Genomic DNA, 24,201 nt, shown 5'->3' on the forward strand with positions numbered 1-24,201 from the left:
CATGTCCATCCTGGGCCTCCTGCAGTGCCACAACGATGCCACCCGAAGGTTGCAGGAACAGCAACTCATATTCCGCTTGGGAACCCTGCAGCCCAATGGTATCAATGTGGATTTCACAAGTTTTAAAATCTCCCCTCCCCCTACCGCATCCCAAAACCAGTCCAGCTCGTCCCTGCCTCCCTAAGCTGTTCTTCCTCCCACCTATCCCCTCCTCCCACCTCAAGCCGCACCTCCATCTCCTACCGACCAACCTCATCCCGCCCCCTTGACCTGTCCGTCCTCCCTGGACTGACCTATCCCCTTCCTAACTCCCTACCTACACTCACCTTTACTGGCTCCATCCCCGCCTCTTCGACCTGTTTGTTTCCTCTCCACCTATCTTCTCCTCTATCCCTCTTCTATCCGCCTCCCACTCTCTCCCTATTTATTTCAAAACCCCCTTCCCCTCCCCCTTTTCTGATGAAGGGTCTAGGCCCGAAACGTCAGCCTCTCTGCTCCTATGATGCTGCTTGGCCTGCTGTGTTCATCCAGCCCTGCACCTTGTTGTCTCGGATTCTCCAGCATCTGCAGTTCCTACTACCTCTCATGCTTAAAAATCTGTTTGTTTGTGATCTATGGGTTATGAGCTAAGTATCCAACCAAATATTGAGGACAGAAGCATTAAATGTCAATGCCTTGATATCCAGACCTCAACAATTTTTTATTTACTCTTCAATCTTTTCAGGTTTCACTCTGCCAAGTGAAGTCTATTGTGTGGATAATTAACATGGTCACTCCTTTCACAGTTCCTGAGTACACTAAGCAGTGTCAGACAGATAGTTTAAGATGGAAAAACAAATAGATAGTGACAAGATACATGGAGATACTTCCCCTTTCATTCAGTTAACCATTTTTTCAAGGATTAAGGCAGTCCTTGCAACCAATCCGTGAGTAGAATTTTCCCTTCCATGGTGTGACGTGAGTAACGGTGAAAAAGGTGCAAAAATATGATGAGAATGAAAGAAAATCAAATTCTTGAGTTACAGACAAAACGTTTCAAATTCTCTCGTATGTCACTTCCAATTCTCCTGTTTTCCACTGAGAAACCGGACTGTGAAAATTTCAACAATATAAATCAGAGAAGGTACCTAGTTCATGCAGCTAGCCGAATGCTTGTCCTGGCCATCAATCAACTGCCTCTTTACAACAATATCTCCACATTCTACTTGGTACCCATCCTCTGTGGCATTTCGTCTACGCTAGTCAGCACCAGAAAACCACCGGCCCCACCATGTCATGGTGGCAACTCTCAAATTATCATGCTCATCACGTGAGTCCTTTGACACTTTAGTTTGGAGCTCAGGAACACGAATGACTTGCATGCATTTGCCAGGCTGCACTGTGTGTAGGTAGAGATGTGCATCTGATATACCTACATAGGATGCTTTTGCACTCACATGGACCCATGCATCCTTGGGCTCCCAACTTAATTTCTTGGCGCTCATTCACTTTACAGCTTACTTGGAGGCTGCCAACTTAAGCCTGCTTCACATTGTTTCCTTAGTACACACTCATTGACATAAGCATTGACTTCTGGCTGCCAGCCTTTGTGCAGCTTGTATTACTTTTAAGCACAGAGGGTCTCTGTGCTAAGTTACAGGTCACCAGCCATTTTTTCTTGTATGGCTTTTGAATGAAGAGTCAGATAGGAGTTCAAACAGTTTGTGCTATTGGAGAGCACGGAGTAATTAAGGAATGGTCACAGTGTGACACCATGTTAAGTCAACATTACACCTATAGCATGTGCCCAAAATGCATGTGCTTCAAGAAAATGGCCATATGTGGAAATCAAAGGTGAGTAGTCCTTAGTAGGGTGAAAGGCGATTACAGCCAGGTAAGGGGTAATGCCATAGTCAGTCAAGAAGCTCATCCGATTCCAGTCTAAGGGATTGGCCGCACTCACTCGGGCACTTTTGTCCTCCCAGTGTTAGAGGATCCAAATCCTTGCAGTCAGGGATTGGTTCACAGTCAGTAATTGCAGGTCAAATGTAAGCAGAACTGCTATTGTAGGTCCATCCACTAGGATGCAGTGGAGACATCAATCCAGAGGCTGGGCTGTGCTCAATCAGAGCAGCCCTGCCAAGTCAGTCTGAAGTGTGGGTCACAGTCAGTCATGAGGGTTTGGTCAACAATGGTCAGGAAACTTATCAAATGGCAATCCATGGAGTCCTTCATTTCAATTTCTTCTGAATATGTGGATTCATCTACAATCTGGGCACTTAAATGTAAATGAAAAGTGGGCAGTGCAAGTCTGAGTATGGGTTTCATTGTACTGTATTGCAGAGAACAGACACCATGATATAGGGTACATCACTAAGTGGAAATGAATTAGGAATGCCAGATGTAGGACAGCGCAGTTCAAACAGGTCATAGCAACTCTGACCTCTTCATAAAGGGGGTGTAGGGCCAATAAGTGCATGGGAATTTCCAATGTCATGGGTTCTGGGGGTAAAGTAGGAACATATGCAGTGGGCAGCTTGAATGTTGATGCATTGTCTTGAAAACTGATACTTAGAATGAACCTTTCCCTGAAGAGATGTATGGAATCATCATTGATTCAGTACTGTCACTCACAATGTGGGTACAGTGTGCAATGACATGTACAAGCCAGGCCCTGGAAGATTTCCTGCACATTATGTTGAGCTTCATTGTTGCCCATATTAACATGCAATACCTTGGCTGCAGTCCTCAATGTCATAGTTCAAGGATCCCTGATGACAGAGGCTCTCTGCAATCAAGCAATCGGTTCCTTGAAAGAACAGCAATGCTTGGCCATTAGAAACCATGCTTGGTATATCTAAAGAGGCTAATTATGTCTCACATGGGTGTAATTTAATGAGGTAAGACAGTAAAAATTATGCTGCAGACGATATTTCAACAAGCTTTCTTCTCCCTCAACTTCTCAATACATCTATTGCAGTTTGTAGTTAGGGTGGAGGGATCCTACTTAATGCTTGGCCTAGAAGGTGGTCATCTCCTAGTGGCTTTGGGCCTGGAGATCCCAGGCAAGCTAAGAGCCCCTGACAGCCCTGTGCGTCACTCTTCCCTGTAGGAGAGGGTGTTTGCAATAAGGGGAAGGTCCCTTGTCCCCTCTCACTTTCTCATGAATGCTGATCACCTATGGCTAGAAGGACTGAGTTCAGGTTTGTGTAGATATCCGGCAGACACCCAGATTGCTGGATTTGGGTCTCCGTGGCAGTCGTCATCCAGAAATTTGTTGAATACTTTTATAAGAGATGAGACAGAATTAATTATCCAAGTAGGGTAAAAGCTTGTACAGATTAATATTGACTAACATGAGTGGTAATGAGAGAAGAGCACACCACAGCATATTGAAGCACAGTGGGTTGCTTGCTCGTTGAGGTCTTTCCGTCGCCAAATGGACAGTTACTCTCTTCTTCGGTCATATCCAGGATTTTCTCCTCATACAACATGAGAATAATGATGTCCACCAGCCCCTTCTGGCGTTGGAACTTTCAGCCCAGTTAAGGGCCAGTTTTTCTTGCAATAAGATGAAGGGTGGGCTTGACGATATGATGGATGTGAATGGGAGTGTGGGCCTAGTTTGTGTCCATTTTCATTTATTAGTTATTAATTGTTGTCTTGTGTAATTTATGTATTTCCTTTCCCTGGAGTTCGAGATCTGGGGATACCTTGAGTTCAGTTTATATTTTGGGAATGTATGACTACATGAAAGTGTGGTGTGTGTGTTCTTATCAGTTTGAAACATGTATGGTTATGGTGAGGACCCTTTAAGGTACTCAGTGGTCACGTAAAAGAAGACCTGCTAGGAAATGTTGATTTAGAATTTGTTTTCCAGAAGACTGATTTTAAAAAAAATCTTTTTGGAATCATTTGAATAAAGCCAATTATTGAAGAAGGAAAAATCAAGTCAAATGACATAACTTACTTCCTCTTTCCTTAAAATACAGTACAATCCATGTTTTGTGCAGTTTGAGGAAAGAGTCCTGGGTAGATGTTTAATTTCAGAATCCTTATGATTGAATAATCATGATTGGAATTTCATTTCCTGGCCAGAGTGAACTTCCAAATATTAACTTAACCATGAGTGAATCTTTAATTCTGTATGATAAGATTTGCTCATCTTAAATGTTAACTGGTGTGACTGTGCTTTAAAAATGGGGAAAATTGGAATTTTGAACATTTAATCCCATTTGGACAAAATTATCTGACGATGTGTCCTAAAATCTGAGAAGACTGATTTCAAGGAATTGAAGAACAGTAAAGTCTAATGGAGGAGATAGGCTTTCCTTTGTTCAAGAAAGAACTCTAACACATGGCTCTTATTTCTGTACAGGAGGAGGAGGGGCTATTGACATAATTATATCCAAGAGTTTTCGTCCTGCCCCTTCAGATCAGCAGTAAACTATTTGCACAGCTCAAAGAATTTATATATTCAAGATATATATAATTTCTGTCGACAGAGATACTTGGACTAATTAACCCATTCCACTCAAAGTGAGATGGTTGGATACTCTTCTGTTTTTCAGGTAACAGCAGATGCAGAAGGTTATTCCAACAGCTTTGAATTTCTGAGTTTGAATGCAGGTTTCCCACGGAGCAGCACAGTGATGGATGAATCTTCCTCAACCATCAAGCCACTTGCTAACAATGCACCTCCGTATCGCAGAACTATTACGAAAACATCAAATATAGTGAGTATCAGGCATTTCAAAACCACTAAGCCTGGGCATATTTAAGCACACCATAATAAGAAATTATATTAAGATTCACATGGTCTGGCATTCTAAAACATTTAAAGGGAATAGTTACTTGATTTTGAAAGGATTCTGGAAAATAATAAATGCATGCACACAGTCTCAGTGGTTTCAATGCATGGAAAGCAAAATTGTTAGTGTCTTTGAAGGAGATTGGAACACTTAGTAATAAGTATCCTCAAAATGGATAAAGATGAAAGAGAACTGAAGAAGTTTAAGTCAATGTATGATGTTATTTTACTGCAATTGAGTGAGGTGATCTGTGGATGGAAAACTAGAGGATAACAAACCAAATTAAGGAACATAGAATTTATAACATTCAGAGGGTATGTATGATAGAATATAGCAAATTTTAGAAAAAGTAATGAAACAGATTAACTGAAAGAAAATATAAATATAAACAATTTGAGCAGATCATCACACAAACATCAAGGGGAGAGGAACAAACTGTTTGAGAGAAGTTAATGATGGAGAGAGAGTGGCGGGATTGCTGAGGAACTATTAGAAGGAGACGGAGTGATGGAGTTATCTGTCGGTGGATCCAGAAAATATTATGAAGGACTGGCCCTCACTGCGTGAGCTGAACTAGATGTTGAGGAAGACTTGAAAGTGGGAGGATAGATCCCTGGAATATACTTAGCCCGAGGAACAGAATTAAAAGCCTTGACGGAAGCACTGAAATTAGCCAGGGGCGAGAGTTAATGGGTATAGAGATAGCAGGTAAGGCTCTAGCATAGCACACTTTGCGAGGGTGTATCACCTTGCCCAGGGACCACAAACAACATGAAGAGCAAGTTAAAGATTTAGTGGAAACAGCAAAACTGCCCAGTAATTAAAATTAAGGAAAGCACTGTACCCAATATGAGGAAAAGGCTGTGGGTAAAGCCAGCACTGCGACTGGAAAAGTTGAACATTGATGTTGAAACTGATGGTGAAATGAAGTTCTCCTCCGATATAGGAAAAAAATTAAAATATGCCTGATAGAGATCTGTGAACAGACAGCAGCAGGGACTGTTGTCTTGCAAGACCTTGAGAATATTGTTGGCAGTGTTTCCCCCACTGTTTCATCTCTGTGTAGTGAGTCAAAAGCGTAATGTCACCAATGAGACAAAAATTATGGACAAAGGGGTATGACTCATTGGTATAGTTAGGAGAAGAAATGAACAAGTCCCTTTTCCCCAGTGAAGTTAAAAGAAGCCCTATGTGAAAATGAGATCGTTATCAAAGAGAATTACCATAAAATTTAAAAGAAGAGCATCCCTTATATTCGACTGAAATCAGTACTAAAATAAGGAGTGGTCTGAAAACATCATGGATTCAAGACTTTCAAACCTTATTTCATTGAAAAGTTTAGAAATATTTTTTGAAAAAATGATGTAAAAAGATGTTGTGGAAAAAATGGTTTGGCTTCTTCACAAAACATTGATAAACCATTTTGGAAGACATCCAATTTGAACTCTAAATGTAGAATGAGAAATGTTTTGTCCATATACATACTTAGAAAATATTTTCTTTAAGATAAAAGAAATTTAAAATGCCAGCTTGAGATTATTAAAAGAAATTCTGGCAGTTTCTCTCAGACTTATTTCATTAAAGTATGACATGACATCACCTTGTTATTTGGGCCGTGCCCCTTCAGAGATCAGTGGAGTTAACTTTTCCTACCGGCAGTTTTAAATCATCTCACACACTTTCTGTGTGGTGAGAGGTGTTGTGTGGATAGTATTAATCTACTGGGCTTCTTCCAGTGCCAGTGGTTTTTGTTTTTGAATAGGTTTCACAAAGTCAACAAGGGAGCTGGAAGTCTTGTGGAGGCAAAGTCTTTGCTGAAATTGGGATTAATAAAATTACATGATACAGGTGCAAACAGGCAATGGGAAATTCAATTGAATGTTGAAGGTCAAACAAATTTAAATACTTAAATTTTAACTTAAAACAAGAGCCAATGGAAACAGTCTAGGTGGTTTTAATTTGCATCAGGAAAAATTAGGATAAAATGTTTTGGAATAGATTATTTGAAACCTGTCAGCCCAACAACACTGTAGGGGCTGTACACAAAGTTAGTTGTTGTCAAGTTTGAATTTGGAATAATTTTGAAAGGAAGGAAGGTCAAGCATAATCTAGCAAGTTATATTTGAGAAAATTATATGTACTTCTTGTAAGAAAGACCATACAAGTGAAATTTGGTAATGCTTGACATCACCCAGTAGTAATATTTGTTTGTCTCTTTAAAAATGATTGCGAAAGCATGTTATTTTGCTTTATACTCTGGAAAATAAGGCTTCTGCAGTGTTCCTGAATCAGTTATAATGGTAACTAACAGGGCCACTTTTGGAAAAAGTGCATGGTAGCAGGGAAAAAAAATGTGACAGCATCAAATGGAAATGACTTACCTTGGCGGTAGTTAAATGGAATATATCCAATGAAATCAAAATGTAGATGGAATTAAATAATTAATAGTATTGTCTTGGAGATATGTGAGCCCAGAGATTTTTATTTTTAAGGAAACTGAATTGGCAGATTTGGCCACCATCTGGAGCACTCGACCAGGTGACAAGGATGCATGGGCACCCTCCAGCAACTTTCAATTTTTCAAAAAGAACCCCTGAAAGTCAAGAGCGCGTGGCATGATCTTGGGAAATGGAGGTAAGGGTGCAGTGATGGTTGTTACATCTGAAGAAACTACCATGCAGGAACACAGCGAAAATGCACTAAAGAATGGGCCTCAGATGTGTACATCTATTTGATAAAATGGTAAATGTGGCCTGGAAGAGCACAAAAACATATTTTAAATAATAAGGCACTGAAACCTAATCCATAGAGAAACTGACTTTTGGTATTGGTGAGAAGAAGGTAAAAGTTGCAGTTGGAGACAGAGAGGGAAAAGTGTTGAAGAAATATCCACAAGATGGGTAAAAATGAAGGAAGAGCTGGATAATCTTTTAAGTCCATTCACAGTCTGTTGCCTCTTAAGCATGATCTTAAACTTTATCATACGTACTATCAGTTTGCGATTATTGAACAAGTGTGTGCTTATGTGAGGCTTGGATTAAGGGTGGATATAGTGGTAAGATCAAAAATGATATCTTCAAAACTTACTATTGAGGATTAATCATTAAAGGTTAATTGGACATGTCAATGAGCAATTTTTAAAAAAGTGGAGAAGTAGGTAGCAGAAAGTTGGGAAAACACACATTATTGCCTAGGTCAATGACCATAACATATAGGCCAGCTTGGCACTTAAGGGTTTTCTTTAACTGACACAGACAATCGAAGGAAATTTTACCTTATGCTGCATTTGACATCACTCAAATCATGGCTTTCACAGGCAGACAACAAAATACCTCTGAGTCCTGGTAAGATGGGACTAGAATGCAAACAGTATGACTCTGATAAGGCAGCTCAGATGAAAACCATCTGATTTGAGATTTCTGATTTTTATATATAAAGAAAGGAAAAGCTTGATCCACCTGAGATGAGGCTTTTTAAAATAATTATAATTACACATTAGAGTAGACACATACACGTACAATAATAGAAGTTCAAAATTTGTCAGATATTGAGGAATTAAATTTCTGAAGGCAGCTAGCCTTGGATGCAGGGACACCCTTGAAGAAACTTATTTCTCCATCAGCAAGAAGATTATAACAACAAAAAGGTATAAACAAGATAAGCTCGTAAGAGTACCGAGAGACAAATAACATAGCAAGGGTGGGGCAGAAACTATTTTGAAACAGAGTCACTATGACCTTGAGAGAATAAACAACTGCCACTTCACAAGTCAGATAAATGGGAAGCTGTTCCTGAAACCGTTAGCTTTGTCACAGAATCATAGTATAAAGTTAAACATAGTTAAACCTAACAAGTAAGTTTATATTAGAGCTGATACTACAAATATTAAAACAATTGGTAGAAATTAACATCCTTTTTAATCTTCTGGACTAAGCTTAGCAATGGATATGAATTGCATGACTGAGTTTGAAAAGTCATTAGTAATAAGAAATTATATGATGCACCTGGCAAATGTCTAGGAGGGGACATAACAATCAGTTTTGAAGTGTGGTCCATAACCGTAAGAGTCCAAGGACAGGTGATAAGGGGTCTGACAAACGTTATGAGATGATCAGAGGACCTTAAAGTGGACCATGAAGTTGTCCATTATTGATAGTGTATTCACAGGATCGGATGTGTAGGTCAGAGAGGATGTGTCAAACACTGACGTTAATGTTGCATGTAACCATTGTAACGCAGAATGTATAAATATCTTGTACTTTACTTTTCCCAATAAAGTGTCACTCACCTATGATCTGAGCTGTAATTGAGGGACAACTGGGCCCAATGTGGAAGCCAGATCTGGAGTGGTCTCTGGCCTCTCCCAAATGTGCGGTAAAGGAGCTCCGAATAAAGAGCGACTTGTGCTACTGAGCACAGGACTCAGACTCCTCTTCAAAATCCTTCTCCAACACTTGGCATCACAAGTACACATCTAAATACTTCTTAAACATTGAACGTTTCTGCTTCTACCGCACTTATAGGGAGTGAGTTCCAGATTCCTACCACCTTATGGGTGAAAATGTTTTTCCTTGCATCCCCTCTCAAGCTTCTCTTCCTTCCCTTAAATCTCTGCCCCTTGTCATTGATCCATCCAGCAAATGGTAAAATCTCTACCTGTCAATACTATCTATGCCCCTCAATTTTATACATCTTTATCATGTACCCCTCAGTCTCCTCTGCTCCGAGAAAAACAACACCAGTCTATCAAATCTCTCTTCTTAACTAACATTTTCCAGGCCAGGCAACATCCAGGTAAATCTCCCCAGTGCCCTCTCCTGTGCAATTACAACCCTGACGCTCTCATCTAATGTGAATAGCAGAACTGCACACAATACACTAGCTGTAGCTTACCCATGTTTTACAAAGTTCCAACATGACCTCCCTGCTCTTTAACTCTTTGCCTCAGCTAATAAAGACAAGTATTTCATATACCTTCTTAAGCATTTTATCTATCTATCATGCTTCCTTAAGGAACTGGTGGACATGCACATCAAGGTCCCCGTGATCCTCCATGCTCCCAGGGTCCTACTCTTCATCATGTATTCCCCAGCCCTATTTGTCCCACCCAAGTGCATCACCTCACACTTATCCTGATTTAAATCCATATGCCAGTGAACAGCCCATCTGTATCCTGTAACCTAAGGCTATTCTCTTCACTGTTTACCACCTCACCAATTGCTTTTCCTGCAATCAACCCTCCTACATTGTCACTGGATCAAAATCCTGGAATACCCTCTCTAACAACAGCACATGGTCTGCAGCTGTTCAAGAAGGCAGCTCACTACCACCTTCTCAAGGGTTTCCAGGGATGGGCAATAACTGTGGGCCCAGCTAGCATGTGTACATTCCATGAATGAATATAAAAAAACTACTGAGAGGTATAGTCTATGAGCCTTGGCAAGATGTATGCATTGGGGCAGAATTAGAGTGAGCAGTATCTCCGAGTGGGTGAAGTGGGGAGTGAAGATGGTGGCAGTTACCCTTTTGGAGTGCAGAAGATCATTGACCCTCTTCCTGCACTGTTGGGCGTCTGGCTTTACTTGGGACAAAACACTGATCCAATTTACAATTTGTACTCAGGCTGCCTGGGTCTGGTGGCATGGTCATGTGTAGTGGTTTGCAGGCAAAAGGACTGCCTTCCTCACCACCTCACCATCCACTGGCACCTCCAAAGCCATATCCATGAAGCTGGGGGCAAGCTTTCCTTTCCTCTGGGCCATATCCTGAAAGTTGAGGCTTGAGAACCAGAGCGAGAGCGATGGCTCCTGGCTCACAGTTGGTGCCAGTTGCATGAATGGTAGAATTTCCCTGCAGTGGTGTGCAGTTCTGATTCTCTGGCTGTGTAGTTCCACAAGGAAGACACCCAAGAACCCAAATGCATAATTAATAAGAAAATACATTTCAAGCTGGCATTGCGAATGTCACTTGACAAAACACTTTAACTGAAAATAGTAGAATTATGTCTTGTGTATTGCAGAACTGACATTGCATATGATCTTGTGAGCAGAAGGCTAAGACAAACAATGTTAAAACAAATATTCAAAATCAAAAAAAAAGGAGAATTCATGACTATTCTAAAAGGGTTGACGCATCTTTGCTGTCACTAAATGTACAGAAATGACCTGGTTATCTGTCATTAGAAATGTCTAGACAATGGGGATTGGGAAGCAGATGGTGTTGAATGCAAACAAGCAGGTTACATAGCCATTTTAAATATAATTCTTATTCCCAATGGAAGGTCATTTTTACTTTTCTCATTTTCCTTGGTCATTTGATATAATCAGGAATATTCAATATTGGCCTTGAAATTAATCTACAATCAGTCACAGGGAAAGAAATTCCAGATGAACATAAATGTTTGTGTAGTGATAACTCAAGATATCATTTCAGGGCCATGGAGTTGACTGTAATTTTGTCTTTCCTGAACCATATCTACAAGGAAACATACTCAAACACAACAATTCGCATCTTTTATCAAGACAAACTAGCTCAACTGACAAATGCAGTGGCATTTCATTAGTAGTAGCAATTGAGTTTTACTTACTCCCAGAACTCAATAACGGGCATGGTGGCATTTTCTCCTTTTGTCCAATTGCCAGCTGAGGAATTCTTAGCAAATTCCACACAGTTATCTGTCAATCCATAAGTAAAAAATAGTTAGATACTAACAGGTTTTTTTTTCTGGGGATATCAAACCAACAAGTTAGAAAATCTATCTTGGAAGTACACTGGAAACCAGGTTCAGAGGAGGGTGTTTGTCTTCTCCAAAAAAATTGACTGTTCTTGCAGAATCTTCAAAATTGATTCATTGAATGGAAGGATTCTGATAGGCCTTTTTGCTGCAGCCAGTTCTCCCCCTCTTTAGCCATAGATTTTTGAGCAGTGAGCAGTGTTTTTTTGGAAATATTGTGAAACCTGCTATATTAGAACATCCTATCAGGAAGTTTTAGTGGAGGAAGCAGCACTAAAATTGACTATTTTAAAGTACTCAAGGTTACCTAAAGACAGGGGTTTCAGTGTGAATATCTCAAGTTTAATTTTCTTAAATGTTTTACCTGTCTTTAAAAAATCATTTACTTAAATGTTACCTTATATTCTAAGAAGTTAAAGTTATCATCTGGTCTTATGTGTGTGCACTACCAATTGGCCAATCTTCACAACTGCACTGTTTCTTTAAGTCCATCATTTTCTGTGATGACCAATTACAGTTTGGGAGTAACACACAGAATGCATTGAAAATTAGAACGTAGCAACCTAAGAAATAAGAGTAGGAGTAAGCAATTCAGCCCCTTGAGTTATTCCAGACCTACTCTGTTTCAAAATAAATGCGACTATATTTAAAATCTCCACAGCCTGACTTATCAAAAGCACAGTTCTCTATTCTGTAGTACCACTCTTTAAAAAGGTTAGAATGCATGCCAAAGACCCTAAATGTTTGCCTTTAGGGAAGCAATAAAATATTGCTGGATTGCACTTCAGTTGGACGTAATCCATTTTCAGTAAAACAGATCTCACCAAAAAATATAAAACCCTGGAAACATCATTCAGGCCATAGATACATTTGGACAGATTTGGGTTCTTTCCAACATCCATTGCTCATTTGGACATTTTCAGAATCACTTTTCTCTGAAAAGTTTCACCGTTAAAACATGACTTTATGTGACTAAAGGATTTTTAAAATGACTTAATCCAGCTGAGGGAAAATGCACCCTAGCATCTTTATCACTCAATCACTTCTCAATACCCCTCATTTTAGTTTTACAATGCCCCACTTGCAGCGATCCTTTCAGTACTAAATCCACCTCTGAGACAAACTGATTGCCCCTCAACTGGTACCTCAGAATTAACTCCAAACACTCTCCAAGTATCTAATTCACTTTGTTTTGCCTCTGTTGTTACATTATCCTCAGGTTTATTAGCAGTCACCAAAAATTCACAATGATGAAGAATTCTACTTTTAGTTCTGTTCTGACACAGTCTTGTGGTCTTTATTTTATTACTCAATAATTTATGCTGTGGAATCTACCTGCACTTTTTTTTTATCACAAAAGGCTATTATTGTACGATTTCCCTTTTGTCCTATTGCAGTTTGATTCTTTGCTTTATGATACTTTTGTCAAATAAACAGTCCATTTTCTGTCCGCTATCAATACATATACTATGTTTTCTTACTATTAACACTTTCACCCTATTCATGGACTGCACCTTTAACCACCATCTTGAACATTCAATCAATATTAAACTTGCCTGTAACCTCTACTATACTTCCTACATTGGCCACATTCCTCCCCTTACTAGACTCCTTTGAAATGTATGACGACCAAGAACCCATGTTAGATATGTGGCCTTTGGAGACAGTAGCATTGCCCCATGTGTCACAATTACTCACCATTTTTAATTCTTGATTTACTGTATTAAGACCCTCATCACAGAGCATATGAACACTGGAGGTACAAGATGCCACATTTACTTCTATCGGACATTCAGAGTTTGTGATTTAATAATTAATTGTGATTAATCATAACCTTGTTGAATTAGTTGATTTCCACATTTGATAAGTGTTCTTACCATTATTACAATTGCATAAGACTGTGAACAATAGGAACATGTCTAGGTCATTCAGCTCTTCAAGGCTGCTCTACCAATCAATGAGATTGCGGCTGATCTTCTCACTCAATGCCATTTTCCTGCATCAGCCCCAAATCCCTTGATGTTTTTAACTATGTAGAAATTAATTGATTTCAGTCTTGAACAGTCAGCTGAGCCTTCACATCCCTCAGGAGCTTTCTAAGGCCTTTCCATTCATTTAATGGGCTCGCTTTTAAAATAAACCAAATTGACAGAATTAAATTCTGCCTCAATGCAGTGAAATGCCTCAAAGTTCTCCAGATTTTGATCAAGACATCAGCTTTTATGAAAACATATTTCTTTTCATGTGAAGCATCCAAACGTGCAGAATAAAATATAATTAATTGTACTTGGTGAGCAGAAGGACTATCACAGCACAGAAAACAGTTTTACATTTTAACCAGAGACCAATAGATAGGGACAATACCCTTCAATTATCTGGAATTAAATATTTCAACGGACTGCCAATGAAAAGGAAGTTGTCAACTTGTGGGCTGGCTGATTAGTTAAAAATGTTCATAGCATATAATTGAAATTCTGTGAAAGGAATCATGTGAGGATATCAGCTGCAGCATTCATGATCGTGATGCCCATGTTTTCACACATCTCTTTGAACTCATTAGTGACAAATACCTATCCATCATCACTCCGAAACTTTGAAGGTGTCCCAAGTCAGGTCCGTCTCCTATTTTTTGGCAATTCTATCTAAGTATAATCCTTCAGTCCTAACTAAGTATTAGGTTTACAGAATGCAGAATAAAAATATTGCTGTCATTTTCCTATCCCTTTAGATCCACAGCAACCACTTATTCCAATAATGTATCAATGGAAACCTTACAAAAGAAATACTGTGTTCTCTGATTCTTTCCAGAGATTTCTCACTTCTCACTAAACTTTTCTATTAGCATCATTTTCTCTTTATTAATGACATCTGCACCTTTTAGCAGGATTTTCAACCCTTGTCACGTATGGAAAACAAACTTTTTATATAACTTTAAGATCGTTTTTTTCTCTCTCTAATTTACCTAATGCCTTTAGTACTGGTCTAAAGCTATGATGAGAAACATTAGGTTTAATTAAGGGGATACTACAATGTCCTGACTGGGTAAACAGATCTACTAATATCCAAAACACAGCTGTCGTTTTAAGTGTCATGTCAAATTTAATTTTATTTAGCCATGTTCAAAGAATGTAGAAGTATCTTATTAGAGACCACATCAGTACTTATAAAATAGGTTACTCTAGCTACTTTATGGAATTATAACCTGCCTTAATAGCCTCAAAGAATTGCAACCATCAAACCTAAAACACATTTACAGTCGTTAGCCTTGCATCAATCTTCACCACTTAGTGAATCAAGATTAAATTTTAATCAATCCAGTTCACATATTGTTGAAGTGCAGTCATTATCTAAAACTGAGCAGTTACATGATTCCACAACCAGCATATTCATCAGACTAATAAAACTCATAACCAGTATAATTTATTTGGATTCATCATTTTCAATCTCTTCCTCAATGCTTTACATCATGTATCATTTTGAGAACACTGTCTCTCTATACTTTGTTGCACAAAACTAGTTGGTATCTCAACTAAAACATTTACCTATCTTCCTGAGATTCACTTCCCATTATTGTTGCTCCAATGTTGCTGCAATAGCCAAATCTGTTAAATGTGCTTTCATTATCATTCTGCCAACTTTTGGCCTTTTCAATATGTCGACACTTCTTAATATTGGGCCACTTTATAATCTATTAATCATTGAATCTTCTAATCTTTGGACCACCATAGAGAATCTTATTCATTCCATGAAGGTTAAAGGAAACTATAATCTCCCCCGATTCATTTGTAAGGCAGACATCTGATCAAACAGGAGTCTTCCACTCTGAGAACTAAATGCAAGAGTATCAGGAGCCTGGAGAAAATCAACAGGTCTGGCAGCATCTGTGGAGAGAAAGCAGAGTTAATGTTTCGGGTTCAGTGACCCATCTTCAGAAGAAGGGTCATTGGACCTGAAACATTCCTCCAATCAAAGTATCTGATGTAATACTGGCTACTGGAAAACAAAAGCATCAGCTGATCACTTGATTCTTGGCTTTTGTTCGGAACCTGAACACCAGACATTGAGTAACGCTTCTACTAAGGCTCCAATTGAACAAACCATTGACATTCTGAAGTAGACATTCCACCGTCTTGACATGTTTAGAACGCCACCCTAAGAGTGTCACTCAGTACCTGCGTGCTGAATGCTCCACTACAGCATTCAAATAGGATAGAAATATCAATATGACTTGTGCCTCTATTTCATAAGATTAGGCATGTAGTGTCTAGAATGAGGGATCACAAATATAAGATCAAATTTGAACATTTCAGGATTAGTGCAATAATCTGGGGAACAGGAGTTCTATTCTGGAAATTTGTTCACTTTAATTCAATTTAGTACAACATCCAGAAATAAAATGCTCATATCACAATGTAGTTATTGAATTGTCATCGAAAAAAAAAGTCTGGTACTCTAAAGTCTTTTGTTGAAAGATGAAGCGATCTATAGCCCTTAACCGCTTGTGAAGCTAAACCAGATTGGGTAAAATCCCCTGATAATCTCTCTTCCTTAAATTCAAGCTATTTAGATCTCACAGGCATATTTCTGGGTCAAATGAGTTGAACCAGTTATCCCTGAAGAAAATAAAATCAGCAAAGGATATTAGCATCTTCCAAATTGCTTACTTTTAAAATGTTAATTAGCTGGACCCAAATATGGGAGATATCAATAGGGTCTGGGAAACTTTATTAAAAGGTATACGTCCCCATTCAAGGAATGCTTTGGGGAGCGATTTGTGAAGTTGGAAGCAGCAGATTACATAGGACAATTTAGTAACTTTTACAATGTTAGTAAAAACGTAATATGAAATATACTTAATCCCTTTTAAAAAGTGTATTCATTTCCTAAGACTATCAAAGAATGGAAAATGAAGTCTTACTCCTAATGTAGAATTGGAAAGTTCAATGTTACATCTTCAGAATATCCAAAATTCAGAGTAAAATGTGACTTTAAATTCCCTGGTCGGTAGCAAGATATTCCCTTATAAGAAAAAATACCCACAGCAAAAAACATAAAGACCAACACTTTTAAATTTCTAGTGTTTAGGCTTAAACTGCTCTTAATCTACCTTGTTCATGCCTTATAAATTTCATACCTTATCTTTCATTATCTCTCTGTGTAGGTTTGTTATCCATATGAGATTATATCAGTCAGTTATTCTCAAGTATTTAATTGCTGAAAAGTCCCTTATGATGAATCTGTGAAACTTTTGTCCAGTCTAACTCTTTATAGTGTTCTATAGTAAATGAACTATGACTTTGGTTTATTGTTTCATTATTGTGTTTAATTAAAGTCTTTTCTCTTTGAAAAAATGTCCATTATCATTCTTTTTAATTAACTAAAGTTAACATACCATCTGTCTTTTATTATGGATGATTTGTTCAGTTCTTGTGATTGATCACGCTTACTTGAATTGATATCAATTAACAAAACTTTGAGATGCCATTTTTAAATTTCCCTTTAAGCTGAACTTGTCACGTCCTATGCCTCAAGAGTTCCTCAGCAAGCTTTTTTTAAATGTAAGAAAACTACATCATGTGACCATTGGTGCTGGTCTGTTCCACTTGATTAATTTAGTTTAATAGAATGTGTGTAATAGCTTTTTTTTCTAGACTTGTTTTGGCCAAAAGGTGAAATTCTTTTTTATACAGATTTCAATGTAGCAGAGATGTTGGGATGGATTTTTAACTAAAAAGCATTTCCTTTCCTGAGTCTTCAAAAACAGAATCCGTGGAATCTTTTATTTAACTTTCACATGCATTGAATGAGTTATTTCCCAAGTGTAATGTATTAAATATATCTGAATTCTGCCCAATTCACTATATTATTTCTAAATTAAACCTATTTTCCTACATTTCCTTTCCAAGGAAACCTCTTGATCTTGCTTGGTCCGTGTCACCTGCCAAAACAAAATACATGATTTTCCCCTTATCTAGCTTATTAAAAATATCGTACTTGAGAAAAGGCAACTAGGAATGAGTAAAACCTTCCTACATCCCAAGAATGAATGTAAAATAATATAAATTTAATAGTAGAAAAAAATTCTTCTTAAGATCTGTGCTGTTTATACTGTTACCTGTGTTCCACTGTTGTCCACAGCGGGTCCACGGCAGCTCAGCAAAGAATGAATTGAAGAAGTAGAAGGTAGACCAGGTCAGAATAATGATGTAATAAATAACCTGATACAACTCAATGAGTATTGTCCCATAACCTATACCTGCCAAAGGAAAGAGAGAATGGAAGCACACTGAATGTGAGTTTGGTATAAAAGCGCAGATTACCAACTTAATAAAAACAGTCACTATCATGGGATAGATTTTAAACTACACTGAAGTAATAATTATCTCTATGGTATAATTTATATTATACTGGGAGAAAAGTAAAGAACAATACATTAGCACACTTGTAATAAGTCATATATTTGAAAAGTTGGAGGTGAGATGTGGGTTAGTAAAAATTTTGGGGGCAAGTTTGGATCAGGCAAACTTGGGGCTGCCTATGAATTGAAATGATTGTGCACTGCAGCTGATTGCTAGGTAGCATCGCACCTCAATAAAGGAATCGAAGTTTATGCAAATTGTTCACTGGCTACACATAACTCTAGCTGTTCAGCTGAGGCAAGCGCAACATCCAAACATAGTGAAATACCACTCATGTCTGTGACATGGAGTAAAGACTGTGCATTGTTCACTCTTACTGATACTGTCATGGACAGATGCAACTGAAACAGGCAGATTTGTAAGGATGAGGTCAGTTATGTGTTTCCCTCCTATTGGTTCCCTCACCACCTGCCTTAGACCCAGTCTAGCAGCTATGTCCTTTAGGATCCAACCAGCTCGATCAGTAGTACTGCTGCCGAGCCACTCTTGGTGATGGACATTGAAATCCCCCACCCAGAGTACGTTTTGTGCCCTTGCCATCCTCAGTGCTTCCTCTAAGTGTTGTTCAACATTGAGGAATACTGATTCATCCGTTGAGGGAGGACGGTACACAAAAAGCAGGACAAATCCAACCCAGCCAATTACCACCCCATCAGTCTCCTCTCAATCATCACTCAAGTGATAGAAGGTGTTAACAACAGTGCTATCAAGCAGCACCTGCTCAGCAATAACCTGCTCAGTGACACCCAGTTTGGGATCTGCCAGGGCCACTCAGCTCCTGACCTCATTACAGCCTTGGTTCAAACATGGACAACAGAGCTGAATTCCAGAGGTGAGGTGGAAGTGACAGCCCTTGATATCAAGGCAGCATTTGACCAAGTGTGGCATCAAGGAGCCCAAGCAAAACTGGGATCAATGGGTATCAGGGGACAAATGCTCCGATGGTTGGAGTCATATCTGACATATAGGAAGATGGTCGTGGTTGTGGGAGGTCAATCATCTCAGCTGCAGGACATCTCTGCAGGAGTTCCTCAGGGTAGTGTCCTCGACCCAACCATCTTCAGCTGCTTCATCAATGACCTTCCCTCCACTATAAGGTCAGAAGTGGGGATGTTTGCTGATGATTGCACAATGTTCAGTACCATTCGTGACTCCTCAGATATTGAAGCAGTCCATGTTCACATGCAACAAGATCTGGACTATATCCAGGCTTGGGCTGACAAGTAGCAAGTGACACTCGCGCCACACAAATGCCAGGCTATGACCATCACCAATAAGAGACAATCTAACCACCGCCCCTTGACATTCAATGGTGTTACCATCACTGAATCCCCCACTATCAACATCCTGGGGTTTACCATTGACCAGAAACTCAATTGGAGTCACCACATTAACAGATTGGCTACAAGAGCAGGCCAGAAGCTGGGAATACTGCAGCAAGTCACTCACCTCCCGACTTCTCAAAGCCTCTCCACCATCTACAAGGCACAAGTCAGGAGTGTGCTGGAATACTCCCCACTTGCCTGGATGAGTGCAGCCCCAACAACACTCAAGAAGCTTGACACCATCCAGGACAAAGCAGCCCGCTTGATTGGCATTACATCCACAAGCATTCACTCCCTCCACCACCGATGATCAGTAGCAGCAGTGTGTACTATCTACAAGATGCACTGCAGAAATTCACCAAAGATCCTCAGACAGCACCTTCCAAACCCCTGAACACTTCCATCTAGAAGGACAAGGGCAGCAGATATATGGGAACAACACCACCTCCAAGTTCCCCTCCAAGCCACTCACCATCCTGACTTGGAAATATATTGCCATTCCTTCACTGTTGCTTGGTCAAAATCCTGGAATTCCCTCCCTAATAGCATTGTGGGTCAACCAGCACCCGGTAGACTGCAGCGGTTCAAGGAGGCAGCTCACCACCACTTTCTCAAGTGCAACTAGGGGGCGGAAAATGCTGGCCAGCCAGCGACCCACATCCCACAAATGAATAGAGAAAAAAAATTGTCATTCCGACTTCTCTCTTGAAAGGCCTGGTGGAAAACAATAGAATACAGCAGAACAGAATTGACCAGGGGCAAGAATGCCGACATCTCCTAAACCACCTGCAATAAGGACAGTTGGTCATGATGCCACCAGACCATCAAAGATGACTACAGCATTTCACTTTATGCTCTTTTGCATGCTGAGCTTCTCAGCAATCTGACATGATTAACAGGCTGCGATGGTGTTAACAAAGTTCTCTTGCTTTCCAGGCTACTCCTTTTCCTCTTCTGACTGCTCAGACACGCAGGGAGTGCCATCTTCCCAGCCATGGACAGACCAAGGAAGAGGCAGACAGCAAAGTATTTATGAAAGGTTACCATCACTGATGTGATGCTTGCAGCCACCAGCTGGGATATTGGTACTGCACATACCATGGGTGCAAGTATGGAGTGGTTATCAGCACATGGTGAGTCAGCTGGTTGTGAACGGGCTGCAGTCAGGACAGGGAAAAGGATAGTTTGTGTACCAGATCACATATGAGCTCTGCTAAAGGAGAGTGCTGACAGATGTACAAACCAAAATGTATCAGCCTGAAGGTGAATGAGTGGACAACTTCATGACTCTGTCAAGGAGCATGGAGCAGTGCAGCTCCAAACTAGCAAAAGGCCTGGCCTCTGATCCATGTTCATGTTGAAATTCAGACCCAAAGGCACTGCCACCCCTATACCTTTTGTTGCTGTGGACAGGCTACCTATCCTTGAGCGATTGTAGCAACGTTCCACGGGAAATCCAACACATCATCTCCAAAGAAAAACTTCACAGTTTTTCCAGATTCTACACAACTGGGGACACCAGAATTTTAAAATAACAAGTGCAAGGCCAATCTTGGAGCAGAACATTGCCTGACCCTGTGTTGTATGCTGGCATTGTATTTCCAGGATAAGGTTAGTTCAAGGCCCTCTGACACACACCGTTGGATGTCCCGCATGCACCAATTTCCTCATTGAATGCAAAGCTGCTAATGGAGCAGGAGAGGTCAAAAAGGCTTCACCAAGCACTAGAATTTCTATGGCAGTAAAATTCGATGATAAGATTGGACAGAAGAAAGATAAACATGATGAACCATGAATATTAACTTTTGTCAAAAGAAGATAGTGGACTAAAGTGTCCAGCTTTTAAGAAATTGAAAGCTGCTGAATGATATATAATGATTAATATTTAGGAAGGCAGTAAAATAATTTGAGGCAGAGTTCTCTCCTTTGTACTTGGGTATAAGTAATCACCTGGTCAGAATACGTTGAGAAAAATTACAAGGGTGGTAATTGTTACACCCATATTTTGAGACTAAAGTGTGATTACTTATAACTTATGGAAACCAAATGACATAAAATGATGAGGTGGCTTACCATTGTCATTACTTTTTCCAATCGTTCATATCCTATTCCTTATCAATTCACACCGTTCCGGGAAAAGACACTGAGTAAATACCCATTGCTAATGCTGCCCTGTAAGAGTTATATCTTGAAGTGTAGCAGAATCTCATAAAGCTCTCTGCTACTGAAAGGATGCGTCTTGCTTTTGAGTAGTACATACTTCATCTTCTCAGCAAGATAGATAAATTACTGTTTGGGACAAACTGGGCGTGGCACAAAATCCTATCAATCTGTGGCAGCCCCTTAATATAACACCAACATTCTATACTGAGAGGCTAACTCAGATTCCACTGAGCTCTTTTGGTGCAGGCTGATTCCAAAAAGATATGTTTCATATTTTGGAGATCGTTGAACAGTTGTAGGGAAGTCAAATTACTTATGAGTTTGAATTCTAATGACAGTTCCATCAGTTTAACTTTCCTCCATTTCAGAAGTGATTAATGTAATTAACCATGAGATAACAAGGTCATTTTCTGAAGAAGGGTCTAGGCCCGAAACGTCAGCCTTCCTGCTCCTCTGATGCTGCTTGGCCTGCTGTGTTCATCCAGCTCTACACCTTGTTATCTCAGATTCTCCAGCATCTGCAGTTCCTACTATCTCTGAATGTAATTAACCTGTCAGGTTTATTGCTGGCATGGAATAAAATCACAAAACCAGGCATAAACTACAAGGAAGTGGACACCAAATTATTTTTAAGTTAATTCTAGTTACATTTAATAATTTCTGACTCCATTTACTTATCTATGAACCTCTCTTTATCTAACAACTTTGTAATTTAAATTGCTCGTTTCTTCCAATTGCTTTGAACTTTATTTATTCAACTTACCCTCAAAGAGGGGGCAGATCTTTCTCCAAGCTGTTATTCCACCTTGACTAGTATACTGTCCAAGGACAACTTCAAGGAAAAACACTGGAATTCCACAGGTAAAGAGGAATAAAAAATATGGAATGAGGAATGCACCTGGATGGAAGCAAAATGGTCAAAAGGATTAATTAAACTTATGCTTAATACAACCTGCCTTTAAGTAAATCATCCTATAGTTGTGCAAATTCACAGGATAGTACAAGCTGTGTTAATGTCATGACACATTGATAAATGAACTCTTTTTCAATTTTGACCCTAATATAGAACATGTGCCATTCATAATTTACATTCTCTTGAGATTCAAAGCATGCATCAAGGCTTTCATAATTACTGCCATCTTTTTTTCTGTTCTTCAGAGAATTATAGGATGCAAGACACTTTCAAAAGTCTCTCTTCAAATGATAAGAGTATATTTATTCTTAGCTGTACTGCTTTGTTTAGCATATCTGTAACAATTTTGTAATTTTGCCATTGCACGTGGAAAAGCTATATGTGCTCCTTCAACTGTCATCTACCACCTGTAATTTCTGTTGTATTGTGACATAGATTCCTGACCAAACCTACCTCTACCTTCAAGCTACATCAGCTGCTACTACTCAAAAAATTCATCATCAGCACGAGGTGGCCTGAACACTTCCAACAGGTCCCAGAGCTATTCTGTTCATTGTGGTCATTCAGAAATGAACTTGGATATGCCAAGAATAGATTCTTCAAAGGCAAACAGTTTTAACTCCACAAGCACTAAACAGATAGGTCAAGTGGGTGCAGAAAAAAACAAGAGATTGGCTGGAGAATCCATATATTGGCCTGGCATAAATAATGATGTCGAGGTGCTGGTGTTGGATTGGGGTGGACAAAGTCAGAAATCAGATGACACCAGGTTATAGTCCATCAGGTTTATTTGAAATTGCAAGCTTTCGGAACGTAGGCCCTTGGGGCATCTGATATCTGACTTTGGCATAAATAAGACATTGATCATTTAGTCAAGTCATGTGGAGCGTGTCATAAATAAGACATTGATCATTTAGTCAAGTCATGTGGAGCGTGTCAATTCCATCAACATCAACAATAGAGAGAACCTGTCATGATGCAGTGTCAAAACTGATATTTTCCATGTCCAAAGGCACGATTACATTCTGGTGACTGACTGACTGTTCCATCAAAATCCCTCATTTGTGTCAAATTAACAATTTCATTAATAGTTGTTAACACATCAACTGCCATATGGATTATGATTGTTAGATCTACAGAAACGGTTGTCTCCTATGCCCCATCCAAGACATTATCTGAATGTTTAGAGATAAAATATCTATATGAATCATTGCACAGTTTAATCTAGAAATTGGTTCCCACCCTTAAGAGAGGAAAGGAAGAATGTTGTATTGTGGCATAGATTCTAGGTCAGAAAGGCAGTTACATGACATCACAACATGTGACATTTCAGTATAGAAAGTGCCTACCTCACCTTCATTCACACTGTCCATGCAATGGAGTAAGCATATTGCCTTCTGTCAGTCAACGATGTGTATATAATTATAAAAACATCAGTAATCAGATAACTCAGAATTTGTGAACTTGCAGCCATACAAAGTGTTATTAATTAATTTCGAGACATCTGTCTCAACAAGAACCCGAATCTCTATGGTATATATTATGCCAACTAACATATAGGAAATGCTAAAGTTCAGAAATTTCAATTAGCACTCGCAGAAGTCACAACCATTTTATTTTACCTAGTGTTTAAGCTATAGTTAGCTTCTTTACTCTTTCTCAGTTGCCAGTTGTAACATTTACAATCTGAACATTCTTACATCCCTCTGACTGTAACAGTGCTTTTTGTTCAGCTTTTTCGACACACGTTCTGCCACCATATTAAAAACTCTCAAAACAACAGCCTCGCCTGTACGTTGACTTTATTGAAACAGGCTGCAAGATGGATGATGTCTCAATGTTATGGTCTCAAGGGAGA

General features: G+C 39.3%; 1 protein-coding gene across 2 annotated transcripts in view; it reads right to left on the bottom strand.

Annotated features, from left to right (window-relative positions):
- Positions 1–24,201, bottom strand: part of LOC109927252 (sodium- and chloride-dependent GABA transporter 2-like) — a 78,101-nt gene that overhangs the window by 44,887 nt on the left and 9,013 nt on the right. For both annotated transcript variants that reach the window (XM_048607737.1, XM_048607736.1), the window contains exons 3-5: positions 22,194–22,328; positions 17,639–17,779; positions 11,377–11,464 (exon numbers count right to left, since the gene is read on the bottom strand). In XM_048607737.1, the coding sequence (XP_048463694.1) occupies positions 11,377–11,464; positions 17,639–17,779; positions 22,194–22,328 (364 nt within the window). The remainder of the gene's footprint in view (positions 1–11,376; positions 11,465–17,638; positions 17,780–22,193; positions 22,329–24,201) is intronic.

The sequence above is a fragment of the Rhincodon typus genome, chromosome 18 (genome assembly GCF_021869965.1).
Source record: "Rhincodon typus isolate 14 chromosome 18, sRhiTyp1.1, whole genome shotgun sequence".
In the NCBI taxonomy this organism is placed as follows: Eukaryota; Metazoa; Chordata; class Chondrichthyes; order Orectolobiformes; family Rhincodontidae; genus Rhincodon; species Rhincodon typus.